The sequence below is a fragment of the Mustela nivalis genome (assembly GCF_964662115.1).
Source record: "Mustela nivalis genome assembly, chromosome: 5".
Lineage (NCBI taxonomy): Eukaryota > Metazoa > Chordata > Mammalia > Carnivora > Mustelidae > Mustela > Mustela nivalis.
This window is the reverse complement of record NC_139024.1, coordinates 67687914-67705371: the sequence shown is the minus strand read 5'-3', so window position 1 is coordinate 67705371 and position 17458 is coordinate 67687914. Positions and strand designations below refer to the sequence as shown.

Here is a 17458-nt window from a genome sequence, read left to right as displayed (position 1 = left end):
TTTTGGTAATGTTAAAGGGTTACCATATGAGGACAGCTTCTAACACAAGAGAGCAAAACAAGTAGATACAGGAAACTTGAGTAAAAAATAGAGTATTTAAGCAGAAGAAGCTTCAAGAAAAAAAAAATTTCCTTAATAGCCACAGAGAGATAAAAAACTGTATCCACAACACAGTATCAGTAAAGGGAAAAAAAAAAAAAAAAAACACCTTATAAAGAAAATAATAGTTCTTGAAAAATAAAAACATGGGGGCACCTGGGTGGTTCAGTCAGTTATGTATCTGCCTTCAGCTCCAGTCATGATCCCAGAGTCCTGGGATCCAGTCCTGCAGTGGGCTCCCTGCTTTCTGGGGAGCCTGCTTCTCCCTCCCCTTCCTGCTCACGCTCTCTCTCACTATCTCTGCCTCTCTCTCAAATAAATAAATATAATCTTTTAAAAAATAAAAATTTAAAAAAAAAACATGTCAGTGAAAATTAAAGACTTAACACAAGCCTTTAAAGATCAAGGAGAAAAATTATCAGAAAGTAAATGGAAAAAAATGAAAAGAAATAGCAAAGAAAAGATTAAACAATTAGAAGACCAATCCAAAAGACACATGATCCCAATAATAGGAGTTCCAGAAAAAGAAATGGAGGGGAGGAAATTCTAAATGGTTTCTAAGAGACCCAGAGGAAGAGAGACACACATACAAAAGATCAGGAATCAAAATAACTCAAGAATTCACAGTAGCAATACAGTGACCTCAAATTCCATACCTAGAAAAATACTCCATCAGATATGAAAGGAAAGACATTTTCAGTCTTGTAAGTTGAAAACATTTTATCACCCATTCAGTTTTATCACCCATTCAGAAAGTTCTCTTTCTGGAACGTACAACAACAAAGGAAGTGTGTGGTATTGCGATTTATAGTAATAAATACATATTTGGTCTTTATCTAGTTCCTGACATAGAAGGCCCAAAAGTCCTTGGAATTTCCTTAGTGATAAGAGGGGAAATGTGAAAGGAGGGGCTTTTGTTACTCATAATGGAGCGTCTTTCAACCACACCTGAGTACATGTTAATGATGAGATTTTTGGAAAGCCTCAAATAACCACAGGATGGAAACAGAGTTGGAACTTTAAGCCTCACCATCCCTACCTCTGTCTCTGCAGAGGAAAGGAGCTAGAGGTTAAATTAATCACCAGTGGTGAATGATTTCATCAATCATGTCCATGAAATGAAGCCCCCATAAAAATCCTTAAAGTATGGGGTTCAGAGAGATTTCAGGTTGGCAAACAAAAATGCCTTATCTACAAGCCAGGAAGGTGGAACACACCAAACTCCATGGAGACAGAAACCTCTATGCTTGGGATACTTTCAGATTTTGCCCTATGTATCTCTTCCTCTGGTTGTCCATTTATATTCCTTAAAATATCTTCTGCAATAAATTCTTAGCAATACATAAAGCACTTTCCTGGGTTCTAAGAACCATTCCAGAAAATTAACAAATCCAAGGCAAGGGTGATGGGAACACCTGATTTATAGTCAGTCAGGTCAGAAGCACAGGTGACAACCTAGACTTGCAATTGGAGCCTCAAGTGGGTAAGGGACCAGTCTTGTGGGACCGAGCCCTTAATCTGTGGATTTTGCATTAGCTCCAGGTAGATGGTGTCAGATGAGTAAATTTAAGAAGAAACAGCTAAAAGATTCAAAAAGTTTTGCCTTCAGAGAGAGGACTAGATGGATTATGGAAGGCACTAGTGTTTTACAAGCCTTCATTGCTATTTGTCTTCTTAGTTATGTTCATGCATTATTTTGATTAAAATGAAGAAAGAAGTGATAGGACCAATCCAGGTAGTGGGAAGGGATAGGACATTGAGACTATGAGAAGGACTAAAGAAATACAAGAGTTGAATCAGGAGCTGCTTGCAATGAAGTCAGTGTTTATGTAAATAAAACCTGATGGTATAGGTCTGATAATTATCTTATGTTACTTTTATTAACAATAATAATAATAATTAACATTTACCGAGGACTTTCTAGGTGCTAGGCATAGTGCTAAACCCTTTACATTTATGAAATCAAACATGCCAAAAACTCTAAAGAATTCTATTATTAATTATCCTAATTCCCCTCTTAGAACTAGGTTACATCTTCCAGTTATATGCTTTAATTGTCCATAGTAGTTTCCTTTTGTGGCATTGGTCACCAACTAAAATTAACTAGTGATTTTCTTAGGTTTCTGCTCAATCCTGTTTTCCCACTAGTGTTAAGTTCTATGAAGACGGTGACTATATCTGTCTTACTCCATCTTAATATCTTCAGTCTCTATCAAATGCTTGAACACAGAAAGCATTACATAAAAATTTGGTGAATGAAGATAATCTATGTATTATGACGAACCGGAGGTTTAGAGAGGCTAAAAGGCTGGCTCAAGGCCACGTAACCATTTCCCAGAACTTCTGACTCCAGAATCTATGTTCTCACCCTGTTGTGTTGAGCCCCTGAACTTAATCTTTGGTTTTTAGTAGAGTTGTTATCCCTAGTTTCTTACCCTGTTGGGAAATAGCTTTATATTCTAGAAGAGCGATAGGCCAGTGATTTGGATGACTCTGACCTTGGTGGGAGGAAATGGAGAGGCAAAGGGTAGAGAAAGCAATCTGAAGAAGAAAGTTTCCTAAGTATATTGGGTAAAGGCAATGAACTTCTTTCATTTAGTTTATTCCTTCTTTATTCATTGGTTACCCAATGATTCTTTAAAATATGTAGACTGCTCATTCTCCCACTCTTCTATAACAACTACTATAAATCTGTACCCAATCTTTTGCCATTTTCTACTCTAGAAAATGCTACAAGCACCTTCTTTCCCCACATCCTTAAAATTTACTCTAGAACACTCGGGAAATCTCTGTGGCAAGATGCAGAGTTTTTGTACCCTTATCTCCTTTTCTTTCTCTTCTCTCATTAGTTAGGAAATAGATTTTGGTGTTACAGAGATTTTTCTAGCATTAAATATCATCACAGACTTTGGGAGATTATGAATATAATACAACACCAAACTCCCTCATCCTCAATTCTAAGACCAAGCTTCTCTAAATTAAATAAAGGATGTGTAGCACATTTGACACTGAGACCTAACTTGAACCAACATAAAGCTATGTTTTTTTTTTTTTTAAGCTATTTAGGATGAGTAGTCCCATGTTTTCCAGCAGACATTAACATATTTGATTTGGGGTATTGCCCCAGGCTCTGCTGGTGATATCAAGTACTGTGGCTCCAGCTGAATGTCCCGTAAATACCTCAAAACCAGAACATCCAAAGTGAACTGAGCATTTCCCCACTGCCATCCAATCTGCTCCCCCTCTAGCATCCTGACCTGTCAGAGAATTACATTCACCCAGCTAGCTGCTTTTGCCAGAAACCTAATCCCCTCATTCTGCTTTCCTGTTCTATTTTTTAATATTTTATTTATTTATTTGGGGTCAGAGAGAGTAAGAAAGAGCACCAAAAGGGTGAAAGGCAGAGGGAGAAACAGGGAGCAGGAGCCTAACGTGGGACTCGACCCCAGGATTCCAGGATCATGACCTGAGCCAGAAGCCGACGCTTAACAGACTAAGCCATCCAGGTGCCCATGCTTTCCTGCTCTGTACCAAATTGGCTACAAGTCAAGTTTTCTATTTCTTGCTTGACTCCATACCCTGCACTTCTATTAACACTACTCTTGGTAGAGACTATCTAGGACCATTTTAATAATCTAACTTGTCTTTTGCCCTAGTTTCATCAGCCACAGTGCTGCCCTAGTGATCTACTCAATGACATATCTGACCACATCATGCCCTTGCTGAACACTTTCCAGTAGAAGACTATTACCCAGAAAGAAAAGTCCAAACTTTAGGAATGACAGGTAAGAAGCTGTCAGATGTGAGCCTGCTTCTGGGCTCATCTTCCATTAATTCTTGCTTCTCACAATACACCTTAGTATCACTGACCCGCATACCCTACTTCTTGAGCATCCACACCCTTGCTCATACTCCACTCCACCTAGAATTTTTTCCTGATATTTTCATCTGGATAATGGCATAAGCTCATACATCATGTCTCCAGAAACTTCCCTGAATCCCCAAATTAGGATAGGTACTGCTTCTTAGTATTCCTACAACAAAATGTGCTTTCTACGTTCTCTCCATGCCAACCTACCCTGACATCATTTGTTCATTATGTCTTTCCTCGCTACTAAATGCTTCAAGAAGAGGGCCTTTACTTATTCCTCTTTGTATCATTAGCACCAAATATATATCTACTATGTAGTAGGCTGTCAATAAGTGCGTCATTTACCAAATCAGCGAGCATTCGTAAAGTCTCATCATGCAGCGGCAAACAGAATACTGCACAGTGGGCACAGTTCTAGCACTCAAAGGTTCAGTCTCAGACAACCTTGCAAAATTTCACATAATATGCCCTTGACAAAACTGAGCATAGGATGTCTGAAGCACTTAGCCCCAGAGGTGGGAGCCATGCTAAAGAAAGTGTTAGGCCAGCCTTCTTGGTGAAGACAACATCTGAAAAGCACTGTGAATGATGAGTAGGTGGGGCCATCACAGATAAAAGAAACAACACATCCCGAGGGTCTGCAGTTGCCCACACATTGGGGATGAGGAAATGTCTCAGTAAGAGAGAACCCCAGGGCACATGTGAGTAGACATGACAGAAGAGAACAGACATTAGGAAAAGGCACACTTTAAGAATTTGAATTGTATGTCTTGTTAAGAAATTTGAAACTAGAAACCAACTAGAAACCTGCAGGAATTTTAAGCAAGAGAATGAAATAATGAGAAATAACTTTTAGTAATTTTTTTTAAAGATTTTATTTATTTATTTGACAGAGAGAGATCACAAGTAGACAGAGAGGCAGGCAGAGAGAGAGAGAGGGAAGCAGGCTCCCCGCTGAGCAGAGAGCCCGATGCAGGGAATCGATCCCAGGACCCTGAGATCATGACCTGAGCCGAAGGCAGCGGCTTAACCCACTGAGCCACCCAGGCGCCTGGCTTTTAGTAATTTTTAGAATTAGAGTGTAGGAAATAGATTGGATGGAGCTGAAATTGTAAGCAAGAAGCCCTGAAATCAGTTGGGAGATAGATCAGGAAGAGGCAAGTAGAATGAGAAGATGAAAGTTGTTCTTAGGAGTGACACCTCACTGGGCTATAAATAGTTCCTCCTCTAGTGTTGGGGGCTGTGAGATACCCAAAGCTTTGCAGTAATAAACTATTCTACCACATATCCCAGAGGTCAACCCTATACGTTTCCAAGACATACTTAGTTAATGAAACAAGCTAAGTTTCAGTGAACATATAAAGAAAATGGATAAATTTCTTCAGGCAGGAAATACCAGAGGCTAATCATCCATTAAAATCATCTGTAATTTGATTATCATTTTAAATACAGGTACCGTAAATAAATTTTCTGCCTTTTTTCCAGCCAGTTTAAAATGGACTGACATCTAGGATTTCAAGTTTTAGCAAACATTCAGGAGGCCCAACTAAATTTTAATGTCAAACAAAACAAAACTTTTAGTGTACAGGTATCCTCAAAAGTGAGACATACTTATAATAAAAATAATCCATTGTTTATGTGAAATTAAAATTCAACTAGGTGTCCTGTATTTTATCTGGTTAATTCCCCTGCCACCAAAATGATCATTACCTGCAAATAATATGTCCCTTCGACAATATGTAGTCCATCAAATGCCCCTAGGGCATAAACTTCATCTGTTCTCTTCTCAGACATCTTGTAGCTTAGATGACAGCAGAGTTTTTTCTGACAAACTGTGTAATTTCCCGTGACTCTTGTGAGCTCCAGGAACGTGAATTCATCAAAAAAGGCAGTACCTTTAAATTCCTGATTTCCTGCTGAAAACCCTTTTATACTACTGGCATAAGAAGTCCAATTCACTACAGGGCGGTGTGGGTAAGAATCCAGTTTTGAGAGGAGGAGTTTTCCCTTCTTTGTCTTCATATCATAATGAAATACTTGTGGAGAATCAGGTGCATAGATGCCACTTCCTGAAAGGGATATTTGAAATGGAAGTGAAAAAAGGACTGCATAGTTGTTATTGTTTGTTTTATTTTATTGTTACCATTTACTCTCTCTCTCTAAGCTATCTATGTCATTAATTTCAGTAAAATATAGTGAGAAGGACAATAAGTGAGAGGAAATCCAACAGAGTATGGTACCAAAAAGCCAGTAAGAGAAACTTCCATGTAGGAAGTGGTGAACTTTAGAGGAAAAAAGAAGAAATGTGCATGTAAGTTGAATAAAACTAAATAAATCTACAAAACAATTTAGACTGAGATGGATTCTACAGTATGTCACCAGCTAGATATGCAAAAATTAAGAGTTGGAAAACATTAAGGAGTACATGTTAGCTAGAAAAAAATTACTTTTTCTTTTACTTTTTTGATTACTTAAAGTTTGTAAATCTTAGAGTTTACACATTACCTGTCATTCTGTTTGAGGGGTGATGTATATTGGATGCAAGGAAGTTGACCCCCATGCCCATTGCCCAAGCTGAGTGGAACTGAATTGCTGACAAATGTGGCAAAACATTCATCCATGCTGTTGGGAAGACTATGGTATCCACATGGAAATCTTTCACCAGAGTAACAGCAGGATCATAGAAGAGTATATCAAAGCACGTGAAAATGCCAAATCTTCCAAAGACAGTGTCAAAAGTCACAACCTCAGGCTTCTTGGGTACATTGAATTGATTTTCATTCATGAAAAGGTTGTGCTGTAATAAACAGAAGATGAAGGGAGTAAAATTCTCCTTTCAGAAGCCAGCCTGTGTGTTACTGGGTCTGAAAAAGTGCAAGCCAATATCTCTTAGTGCCAATTTAATCCATGAGCACTGTCTTCACAGGGAAAAAGTGTAAGAGAATCAGAGATTACTATAGCTGATAAGAGCATTTGGCTCAACCTCCACATTTTATAGATATGTCGATGGGAATCCCTATTTATTAAGACCCTCTTGATTAGCAGTAATCACGTCTCGAACAAACCTCATTGGCTATGATACTGCCACTGCACAAAGCTTTAAGACCCTCTTGAATACTACAAGACATAGAAGTGAAATAGATAACTTCTATTTGCCAAGAACACTTAACTATTTTCTGTGGACAAACAACTTTCTTTGCTCCTTTCTCTTCAAAATCAAGTGTCTGGTGGGTAGTTTCTCCTTCTTGGCTTGACCCATTTGCCAGGGTATGTCTTCAAAAGGACAAGGTCTAAAAGGCAACATTGTATTTCTATACAGGTACCTCCTGCTGATTCTCATACACTTACAGACACATTCCTGTTTGTAAATGCACAGAAAACCCTTCGATCTTCTTTTAGGAGCTTACCATACCTAATCATTACTTTCTATGTATTGTCTCTATTCTGCTTCTAAAGTATGCTTATTATCAACACTAATGATTTTTCCTTCTTGTCCACTTTATTTTGTTAAATATTCAGTAGCTGAACTGAATTATTTTGTTATAAATAAAAATCATACAAAATTATAATTATACAAAAATTAGGGCGCCTGGGTGGCTCAGTGGGTTAAGCCGCTGCCTTCGGCTCAGGTCATGATCTCAGGGTCCTGGGATCGAGTCGCGCATCGGGCTCTCTGCTCGGCAGGGAGCCTGCTTCCCTCTCTCTCTCTCTGCCTACTTGTAATCTCTCTCTGTCAAATAAATAAATAAAATCTTAAAAAAAATTATTTTGTTATAAATTTTGTTATAAAATTATAAATAATTTTACCTTATGGTAGCGTGCCACCAGTTTTCCTTGGGAATCAAAGACCACATCAGTATTGTATTGGTAATGACCATCAGGGGGACACTGAGAGTCACTGGCATTGCATGGCTTCTTGTCTCCAATATTTGCCACAAGGTAGATAGAGTTGTCCTTGGCCAGACAGCTGAGTCTTTCTTGCACTGGGGTGTAGCCAAACCTGATACAGGTTCATTAGAAAAGGAAAGCAAAAATGAAGCTTATCCTTTAATAAAATTCAGAATTATATTGCCTGAACCTATTATGTGATATACACAAAAATAATTCTAAATAACATCATAGAAGAGAAGGATTAAAACAAGAATAGATTTCAGAGAAAGTACATGCTTGTGGAAATTTGGCTGTAGGAAAACTATTCTAGGATAAGATTCTAAGCCATGTATTTTTTTCATAATAGCATTTAACATCATTTATAATAATGTATTCACTATGTGTTTATCTTATGTGTGGCACATCTCAGATATTTGGGGGCAATGATACACATCTTCTGTTCACTAACCCTGGCAAAAAAGAGGAATTAAAGAAAAAAATATTTCAAGTGAAAGAGTAACAGGTTGGAATTAGAATTCTGGGAAGATGGCAGAGTAGGAAGCATCAGAAATACATGCCTCTACCCAGACAGTATTTGTACTGGCAGAATCTGATGGATAACTATTTTGAAATCTGGGAGTCTATTTCAAGGCTTCTAAGTTCCAAGGGAAAAGCTGAGTCAATTTTAGCTCTTAGCTCAAGAGTGGCTACCCATGCTTTACCCCACACCCAGGCCCATGCAGACAGCCACGTTGGAGCACCATGCAGGCAGCTTACAAACCCAGGTTGGACTCCAAATATCCGTTCTCTGAATATCAGAGATCTGCGTTCTCATCACTGATAACTGCTTCTGATCATGGAGAGCAAACACGGGGGCAGGCAGCCATTGTTACACTCCAGCACCATCACCACTATATAGTTGCAAGTCCTTCCCCTACTGGCTGAAGTAATTTCTAGAGGAATTAAAGAGCCAGAGCTGCTTCTCTCCTTCTTCCTTAATTTTTCCTTTTCTTTTTCTGAAGTCAGACATTTAAGGACTAAGACATACAAAAGCAATCGTATATATAGGAGAATTTAAAGGTCATCACATGTTCTCAGGGAGACACAGTCTAAGACAATGCTTTAAAAGATCTTAAGTTTACACATCAAGCTTATGCCTAGCACAGAAACAGTATACAGGAATCAAAACAAACAAGCAAGCAAAAGGCAGTAAACCCTGGGGGTATAATTTGACTTTCAGAGTTATCACATTTTCAGATTCAAATATGAACTTATCAACAAAAATAGCATAATATATACAAATAAACAGGAAAGGATAGCCCACTCTAAGGGGGGGAAATAATAAAAAAAATTAAAAAAGAATAAACCTGCAGAAACCATCCTAGAGAAAGACCAGATGACAAACCTGGACTAAAGACTAGACTAACGATTAAAACAACTATCCTAAAGATGCTCAAAGAACTAAAGGCAAATGTGGAAAAAGTCAAGAAGATAATATATGAACAAAATGGAAATATCAATAAGGAGGTGGAAAAACCTAAGAGAAAGCAGAAAGAAATTCTGGAGCTGAAAATTAAAAATGATTAAAATGAAAAATTTACTAGTGGGATTCAAAGATGGATTTGAGCTGAAAGAATCAATAAATTTAAAGTTAAGCCAGTTGAAGTGATCAAGTCAAAAGAAAAGAACAAGAAAAAGATTGAAGTGAACAAGGCCTAAGGGGCCTGTGAGACATCATCAAGTGGAATAATATGCAGATTAGAGGAGTCCAAAAAGAGTGAGATAAAGGGTCAGAGAGATTATATGAAGAAATCGTGTCCAAAAATTTTCCAAATTTGAAGACACAAATATATAAAGATTTAAGAAGTTCAATGATCTCCAAGAAAGATGAACTCAAAGACACCCATACCAAGACACATTGCTATCAAACTGTCAAAAGCCAAAGACAAAATAAAAATGTTGAAAGCCACGAGAGGTAAGTGATTCCCCAATAAGATTATCAGCAGTTTTTAATCAGACACTAGAGACCAGAAAGCAGGGGCCAATATATTTGAAGCACTGAAAGAAAAAAGACCTGTCAACTAAGAATATGGTATCCTGCAACACTGTTCAAATATGAGGGAGAAATTAAGATACTCTATGCTAATATCTGACAAAACAGACTTTAAATTAAGAAAAAAGATTATAAGATTTGGGGAAAGACATTATATATTAATAATTCAAAATACAAGAGAATGCTTAAAATTCAACAATAAAAACAATCTGATTTTAAAATGGGCAAAAGACTTGAATAGACTTGTCTCCAAAAAGATAGCCACACAAAGGGCTGATAAGCATATGAAAAGATGCTCAAACTCTCTAATCACTAGGGAAATGTAAATCAAAACCACAATGAAATATCACCTCATACCCATTAGAATGTCTATTAAAAAAAAACAAAATAGAAAATAGCAAGTGTTGAGGATGTGAAGAAACTGGAACACAAAGGCACTATTGTTGGAAATATAAAAATGATGTGGTCAGGAAAAGAACTGCCAGGAAACCAGTTTGGTAGTTCCTCAAAAAATTAGAAATAGAACCATTACATAATTCAGCAGTTACACTTCTGGGTAGATTTCAAAAACCTGAAAGTAGTCTCTTGAAGATATGTTTGTACACTCATGTTCACAGCAGCTTTATTCACAATAGCTAAAATGTGGAAGCAACTCAAGTTTCCATCAATGGATGAAAGATAGCAAATTGTGGCATATATACACAGTAGAATATTATTCAACTTAAAAAGGAAGGAAATTCTGACCCATGCCACAACATGAATGAGCTTTGAAGATATTATGCTAAGTGAAATAAATCAATTACAAAAAGTTTAAAAAAAACCATACAATTCCACTTATAAGGTAACTAGAGTAGTTATAGTCATCAAATTCATAGATATACAAGGTAATATGATGGCTGCCTGGGGCTGCAGAGATGAGGAAATTGGGAGTTATTGTGTTCTTTCCCCAGCTTTACTGAAATAAAACACTATAACACTGTGTAAGTTCAAAATGTAAAATGTGATGATCTGATACATGTATATTTTAATAATGTTTACCACAATTAGGTTAGCACATTTTTAATTAGCATAAGTACCATTTTATTGTTCTTATTGTGAGAACATTTAAAATGTACTCCCATTCCAACTTTCAGGTAAACAATACAATATTGTTAAGTCATCATGCTATACATTAGACCTCTAAAATTTATTCCTCTTACTTAGAACTTTATACCCTTTGCCCAACTGTGCCTCATTTCCCCCACTACCAGCCCCTGTCAACTACTATTCTCTCTGCTTCTGTAAGCTCAGCATTTTTAGATTCTACATATAAGTGAGATCATACAGTTTTTGTCTTTCTCTGCCTGGATTATTTCACTTAGTTTAATGTTCTCAATGTTCATCTATGTTGTTGCAAATGTCAGTATTTCTTTCTTTCTCACGGCTAAATAAGTTCCATTGAATATATGTATATATCACTTTTTTTTAATCCATTCACCTGTTGGTCATACAGGTTATTTCCATGTCTTGGCTATTTTAAGTAATGCTACAATTAACATAAGGGTGCAGATATCTTTTTTTCCCCTTTTTAAAAAGATTTTATTTATTTCTTTTTCTCCTTTTTTCCATTTTATTTCTTTTAGTCTTCCAAAATTGTTTATGCACCACATTCAGTGCTCCATGCAATACATGCCCTCCATAATACCCACCATCAGGTTCACCTATTCTCCCCACCCGCCAAAACCCTCAGTTTGTTTCTCAGAGTCCACCGTCTCTCCGTTGGTCTCCCCCTCTGATTTCCCCCAACTCACTTCTCCTCTCCATCTTCCAATGTCCTCTGTGTTATTCCTTATGCTCCACAAGTAAGTGAAACCCTATGATACCTGACTCTCTCTGCTTGACTTATCTGACTCAGCATAATCTCTTCCAGTCCCATCCATGTTGATATAAAAGTTGGGTATTCATCCTTTCTGATGGAGACATAATACTCCCTTGGGGAGCGGATATCTTTCTGAGATAGTATGGCTATGTTCAGACTTTCTATTTCTTCATGATTTGGTCTTGGTAGGTTGCATGTGTCTAGAAATCCATGGATTTATTTTAAATTGTCCAATTTGTTGTCATATAATTATCCAAAGTAGTCTCTTGTGATTTTTTTGTATTTCTGTGGTATCACTTGTAATGTCTCCTCTTTTCATTTCTAGGAATATGGAATGCTTCAGGAATTTGCAAGTCATCATTGTGCAAGAGACATGCTAATCATCTGTATTGCTCCAATTTTAGTATATGTGCTGCCAAAATTAGCACAGGTAGAGTTATTGTTTAATGGGCATAGAGTTTGAGTTTTGTCAGACAGACAGTGTTCTGGAAGTGAGAGATGGTGATGGCTGAATTAGCAATACGAATTTAATACCACTGACTATACATTTAAAAATGGTTAAGGTAGTAAACTTTATATTATGTGTATTTCACCACAATAAAAAAAATTAGGAAAAAATACCCTTGGATGTTAAGAAAAGGGAAACCTTGTTCAGGGAACTAGTCAATCTGGTTGGAGCAGAGGCATTGGTAGGTAGAAAAAGCAAAAAGGGAATTTTAAAAGATGCATGTGGGGTCATAAAAGGTAGAGCTCAGCACAAGAAGTTTAAAAAACTTCTTTCAAATTTAAGAGAAAAAGATTTTGAGGAGAGAAGTAACATAATCTGAATTTTCTTTAAGATAATAGGCCATTAGGGTATAGAATGTACTAGAATGATTAAGAGACTAAATGTAGGAAATCATTAAGAAGTTGTTGCATTGGCTCAGATTAAAGGCAACAAGAATTGGGCTAGGGCAGTGCCAGACAGTATGGGAAAATGGAAATACTGGAACACTTGTTAATTGATTTCTTAAATTCTTTTTTTTAAGATTTTATTTATTCATTTGAGAGACAAAGATGGCGAGAGAGAACACTACATGAGCAGGGAATAGGCTGAGAGAGGGAGAAGCAGGGACACCAATCTGAGGCTCAACCACAGGACCTGACTCCAAGATCATGACCTGTGCCAAAGGCAGATGCTTAAGAAATCTGAGCCATCCAGGTGCCTCTGATTTCTTTATTCTTTATCATGTTGACTGTAGTTGTCCCAATAAAGCAATTAAAATGCAATCCTCAAAACTGAAACCCACTACATGTAACATTATAGCCATATTTAATAAACTCTATTGGCACAACCTTTAAGTAATAAATGGTTAATAGCAGATAGGTTATTGAAGAATAGCTGAGAAGGGTAAAGTAACTGTTGAATGTATGGAGATTTAGTGCCATCTGCTGGCAATAGTAGTAAAAGCTTTGAGTATCAAATCTACTAATTGGTACAATTAATATAAGCAAAACCATAGCAATTATCTACAAAAATATATCCTTGAAAAAGACCAAGAAGGATGAGAAACTACAAAGAATTATTCTAATGCATTACATAAAAAAATGACTATGATAGTTCCTCTCTCTCATTTGCTTCAATTAATGTCTGAAAGACAGATGTAAACACAACGCATCAAACCTTGAAACATATTTAGCCGAAGTCTTTTCAGATCACCACAACTGGCAGAATATATTGGTACATGAAGTATATATTTGGTATTGATATTTCTTAAACATTGATTACATACTTCCCTCCTGTCTGTATTAATCCTGGAAGTGCATCATATATTTAAATATATATATTTAAACTACATTTTTCAGACTGTTTGTTATATCCAGGAAAGATTACAAAAACCTTTGTTAGACCCTATGTGACCTGCTCCTTCATTTCTTCCAAGTCTTTGCTTAGATGTCACCATAAAGACAACTGATGACCAAAAATTAAGGCCCCACGCTGGCTGCCATATCCGCCTATCCTCCTTTTCTCCACAGCATTTACCTTTACTACATATCATAGATATGTAGATAGATTAATAGATAACTAAACAGATATTATCTTTTTTCTTTATTATCTCCCCACACTAAAATATAATCTCCCAGAAGATAGATTTTTAATGTATTTTGTCCACCTACTGTCCAGAATAGTATCTGTACATAATATGTACACACACACACACACAATTATGCCTGAGTTTTCGCATCCGAGAGACCACCAAGGAGCCAAGCACCGATGCAATCACACAAGGGTTTATTTGACAAGCTTAAGCTTCGGCCCAAGTATACCCAGCACAGCGGAGTAGGGACTTGGACACCGAACCAGATGACAGTTTTTAAAGGCAGAGTAGGATGGACTCAGCGGTGGGTAAGGACAAAGGGGATAAGGGATGATATAAGTCCCTAAGGAAGCAAGGTCTCCAGGATCTTGAGGGGCTAGCTATTGTTCCCTCTCTCTCTGCCTGCCTCTCTGTCTACTGTGATCTCTGTCAAATAAATAAATAAAATCTTAAAAAAAAAAAAAAAGAAGAAGTCAGAAGACTAGAGTTTGATTCTGGTTCTCCTGCTAACCAACTACCCCTGTAACCCTAAGCAAGTTATGCTATTGTCTCTCCAGATTTCTTCCCTCAATGGAAATATATTCACGTAGAATTTGATGATTTCTTTGTTACCTTCCAGCACTGATTTCTGTGATTTCACAATTCCTATCACTTTCCTAATAAATGTATCCACAGAAGAGGAAAAATAGAACTATCTTGAACTTAGAGTTGATAGTGGATCTTAAGCGGTGATCTACTAAAAAGTCCTCCCAGGTAAAGTAAGTGCATGTTCATGATTGGATTGTCTACTACCTGTTTGGGATTAATACCTTCTGGGATTAATACAAGGGATCCAGTTGACTCCAGGGTCTGGGATATCCTCCAGGTATGGGTAGATAGTTTCCCTGTTAAAGTTCCAGCCATATATACCATCTTCTGGAGTCACAATAATATCTGCACCCTGTTAAAAATGTAGCTTAATTAAAATATTTCTCGGAGAAGCAAAGAATCCAAGACAGGGTCTGTAAGGGGCCCTGAGGAACTGGGTGGATGAGCAACTGCCATCCAGGCCTTTTTTTTTTTTTTTTTTCTTTTCCTTTCAATCTTAATCTTTTGTTTTCTATATTTTTAAAATTTATTTTCTTTGCACAATTGCCTTGTCTAATTCCACATCACCATTTCTATATTATGTTTCCATTATTTCATAAACATCAAGAGGTTATGGTTATTCACAGGGTTGCTATCCACTGCCGTTGTGAAGCATAAACCCAACTCTTCTTAAAATTGGCCCCCTCCCTGGACTTTGGGTAGATTTTGTACCCGGGTGACATGGAATTGATTTATGCTCAAAGTCTCTGTTCTACTTCCTGCTCCACTCCAGCCCTCCCTGCTCTGTACCCTGCAAAAGTGACTCTGGCTTCTCAGGAGGAGGGCACTCAGACACTGATTCCCCTTAAAGGTGCCAAGCCCAGAGGTACACCCCAGATGCACCTGGGCACCTTCATATGGGAGAGTCACCCTGAAAGCTGCAGCCTTTAAGAAAATAGTCCTACTAAGGATAAAAAAGAACCTCAGAATTCTTATTAATCTTTAAAATGTTTGTATTGTCTAAGAATATGTATTGGTAGATATCAGTGATATGTATGTAGTCGTGACTCATCCCACTTCGCAAAGTCCTCCTCTACACCTGATCTACAAATACCTTGTTTCAATCATATCCATTCAAACCACCCACTTATACCTAACCATTCATTCAACTCAGGACTTATATGCATTAATATACAGTTAATCTATAATTAGAATGAAGTATGAAGTACATAATACATCTTGTTAAGTAGTTTGCAACTTAACTTTATTTTGATGTTATGAATTAATCCAAAAACCTGCACAGCTTAGGAGCACAAAAGTGTATCAAGGCTACTGATACTCTGAGCAGAGCATCCGGTCTTGACTCATTTGTCCTCCACTCTCCATGTGTAGTAAAATAGAGCAACTAAGTCATTGAATGTACAGCAAGTTCCTCAACGGTCTGCTGCCTCCTTCATGACGATGAAGCCATTCTTTTCTTAACTTGGTCTCATTATGTGGGAACCCCAGCTATAATAATTTTGAGGAGGAGATAGGAGTCTGATTGTACAACAAAGTTGTTGGCTACCCTGACACATATGTCTTCCAAAAGTATTAACCAAACCTGATAGGGATCCTGCTTCCTAAGACCCTACCCCTTCTCCTGGTGGAATCCAGCATGCCTGAGAGATGGTACCTGATTTGCTGCTGAAGTGACGGCTGCCTCCAAAAGATCCAGATTTTGGTTCATTAATGTTAATGCCACTTCATGGGACACTGGTATCAGGGTGGCATTAGGTAATATCACTGCGTGTTCATAAACAGCTGCAATAAATGTATCCCGGGAGCTGACTCTGAAGACACAGAGAACTGAAACTGCCACATAAGCCAGCAACTTAGAGGTGATCATGCTGAAATCTGATGACCACTGATGAGCAGAGCAAGTCCTGACATGTACAGAGAGAAAACACAATTAATCATGTGATTTCCTGGACTGTTACTTTATAAATACATTACAAAATCTATTCTAAGCAAGCCTTATGGTATTGCATTGTAGACACAGATGTAAACAAATCTTACATAACAAAGGACTCTTACTGCAAGGATCTGTGAGGATCTAATAAGGATAGGTATGTTTTAGTTTTCTAGGGTTGTTATCACAAAGTGCCCAAAACTGGGCAGTTTGAACAACAAAAATTTATTATCTCATGGTTCTAGAGGCAAGAAGTTTCAGATCAAAGTGTCTGTGGAGTTGGTTCTCCCAGAGGACGGCAAAGGAAGGATCTGTTCAAGACCTCCCTCTCTCTCTCTCTCTCTGCATAAATGGCTGCCTTTTCCCTGTGTCTGCACATGGCACTCTAATTGTATGCATGTCTGAATCCCAATTTCCCCTTCTTAAAAGGACAAGAGTCATATGGTTTAGTGCCCACCTTATTCCAGAATGACCTCATCTTAACTTCTATCTGAAACAATCTTGTTTCCAAATGAGGTCACTTTCTAAGATATAGGTGGTTGGGGCCAGAACTGGTATGACCACATTAACTGCCACTGACTAATTGCCAGACACTCTGTGTGGACAAGCTTAAGAGTAAAATACTTAGGGAGGTCCCAGTATCAGAGAGGCCATCACACTTTTGTGAGCTTTACCTCTAAGAACCCTACAGATCCCCTGGGAGAACAGTGGAAACAAATCCTCTGCATCATGCTTCCTAGAGGGGAAGGGGGAAAATATGCCCAATGTTCTCCTAACAAAAGGAGAGCATTTTGTTCTCCTTAACAAAAGGCTGCCTCCAGGGAAACTATTTACTAGAGCCTAATTAACCTGAGGAAAGGGAAGTTTCAAACTGAAACTGCAGCCCTCCTAGCCTTCTTGTCTCAAGTGAGGGAGAACTTGAGAAGCACTAGTGGAGGTCGCAGCCCAGAAGCTCAGGCTCAACACATGACAGAAATTTAATCACTGGACTAAATAACCCTTCCCCTGTCCTCATGTGTTACCACCTAGTCAATCTATCATTTGTGGCCTATGTAGCATATATTACATCAAGAGAAGGTCTTCAGATGAATAACCAGTTCTTGGAGTAGAA

General features: G+C 37.7%; 1 protein-coding gene across 5 annotated transcripts in view; it reads right to left on the bottom strand.

Moving 5' to 3' along the window:
- The window catches only part of LOC309865213 (pantetheinase), a 47228-nt gene that overhangs the window by 5075 nt on the left and 24695 nt on the right, over positions 1-17458 (bottom strand). For all 5 annotated transcript variants that reach the window (XM_082731434.1, XM_082731433.1, XM_082731437.1 and 2 more), the window contains 5 exons: positions 16072-16321; positions 14639-14769; positions 7778-7970; positions 6476-6767; positions 5681-6039 (listed from right to left, as the gene is read on the bottom strand). In XM_082731434.1, the coding sequence (XP_082587560.1) occupies positions 5681-6039; positions 6476-6767; positions 7778-7970; positions 14639-14769; positions 16072-16284 (1188 nt within the window). In that variant the 5' untranslated portion in view covers positions 16285-16321. The remainder of the gene's footprint in view (positions 1-5680; positions 6040-6475; positions 6768-7777; positions 7971-14638; positions 14770-16071; positions 16322-17458) is intronic.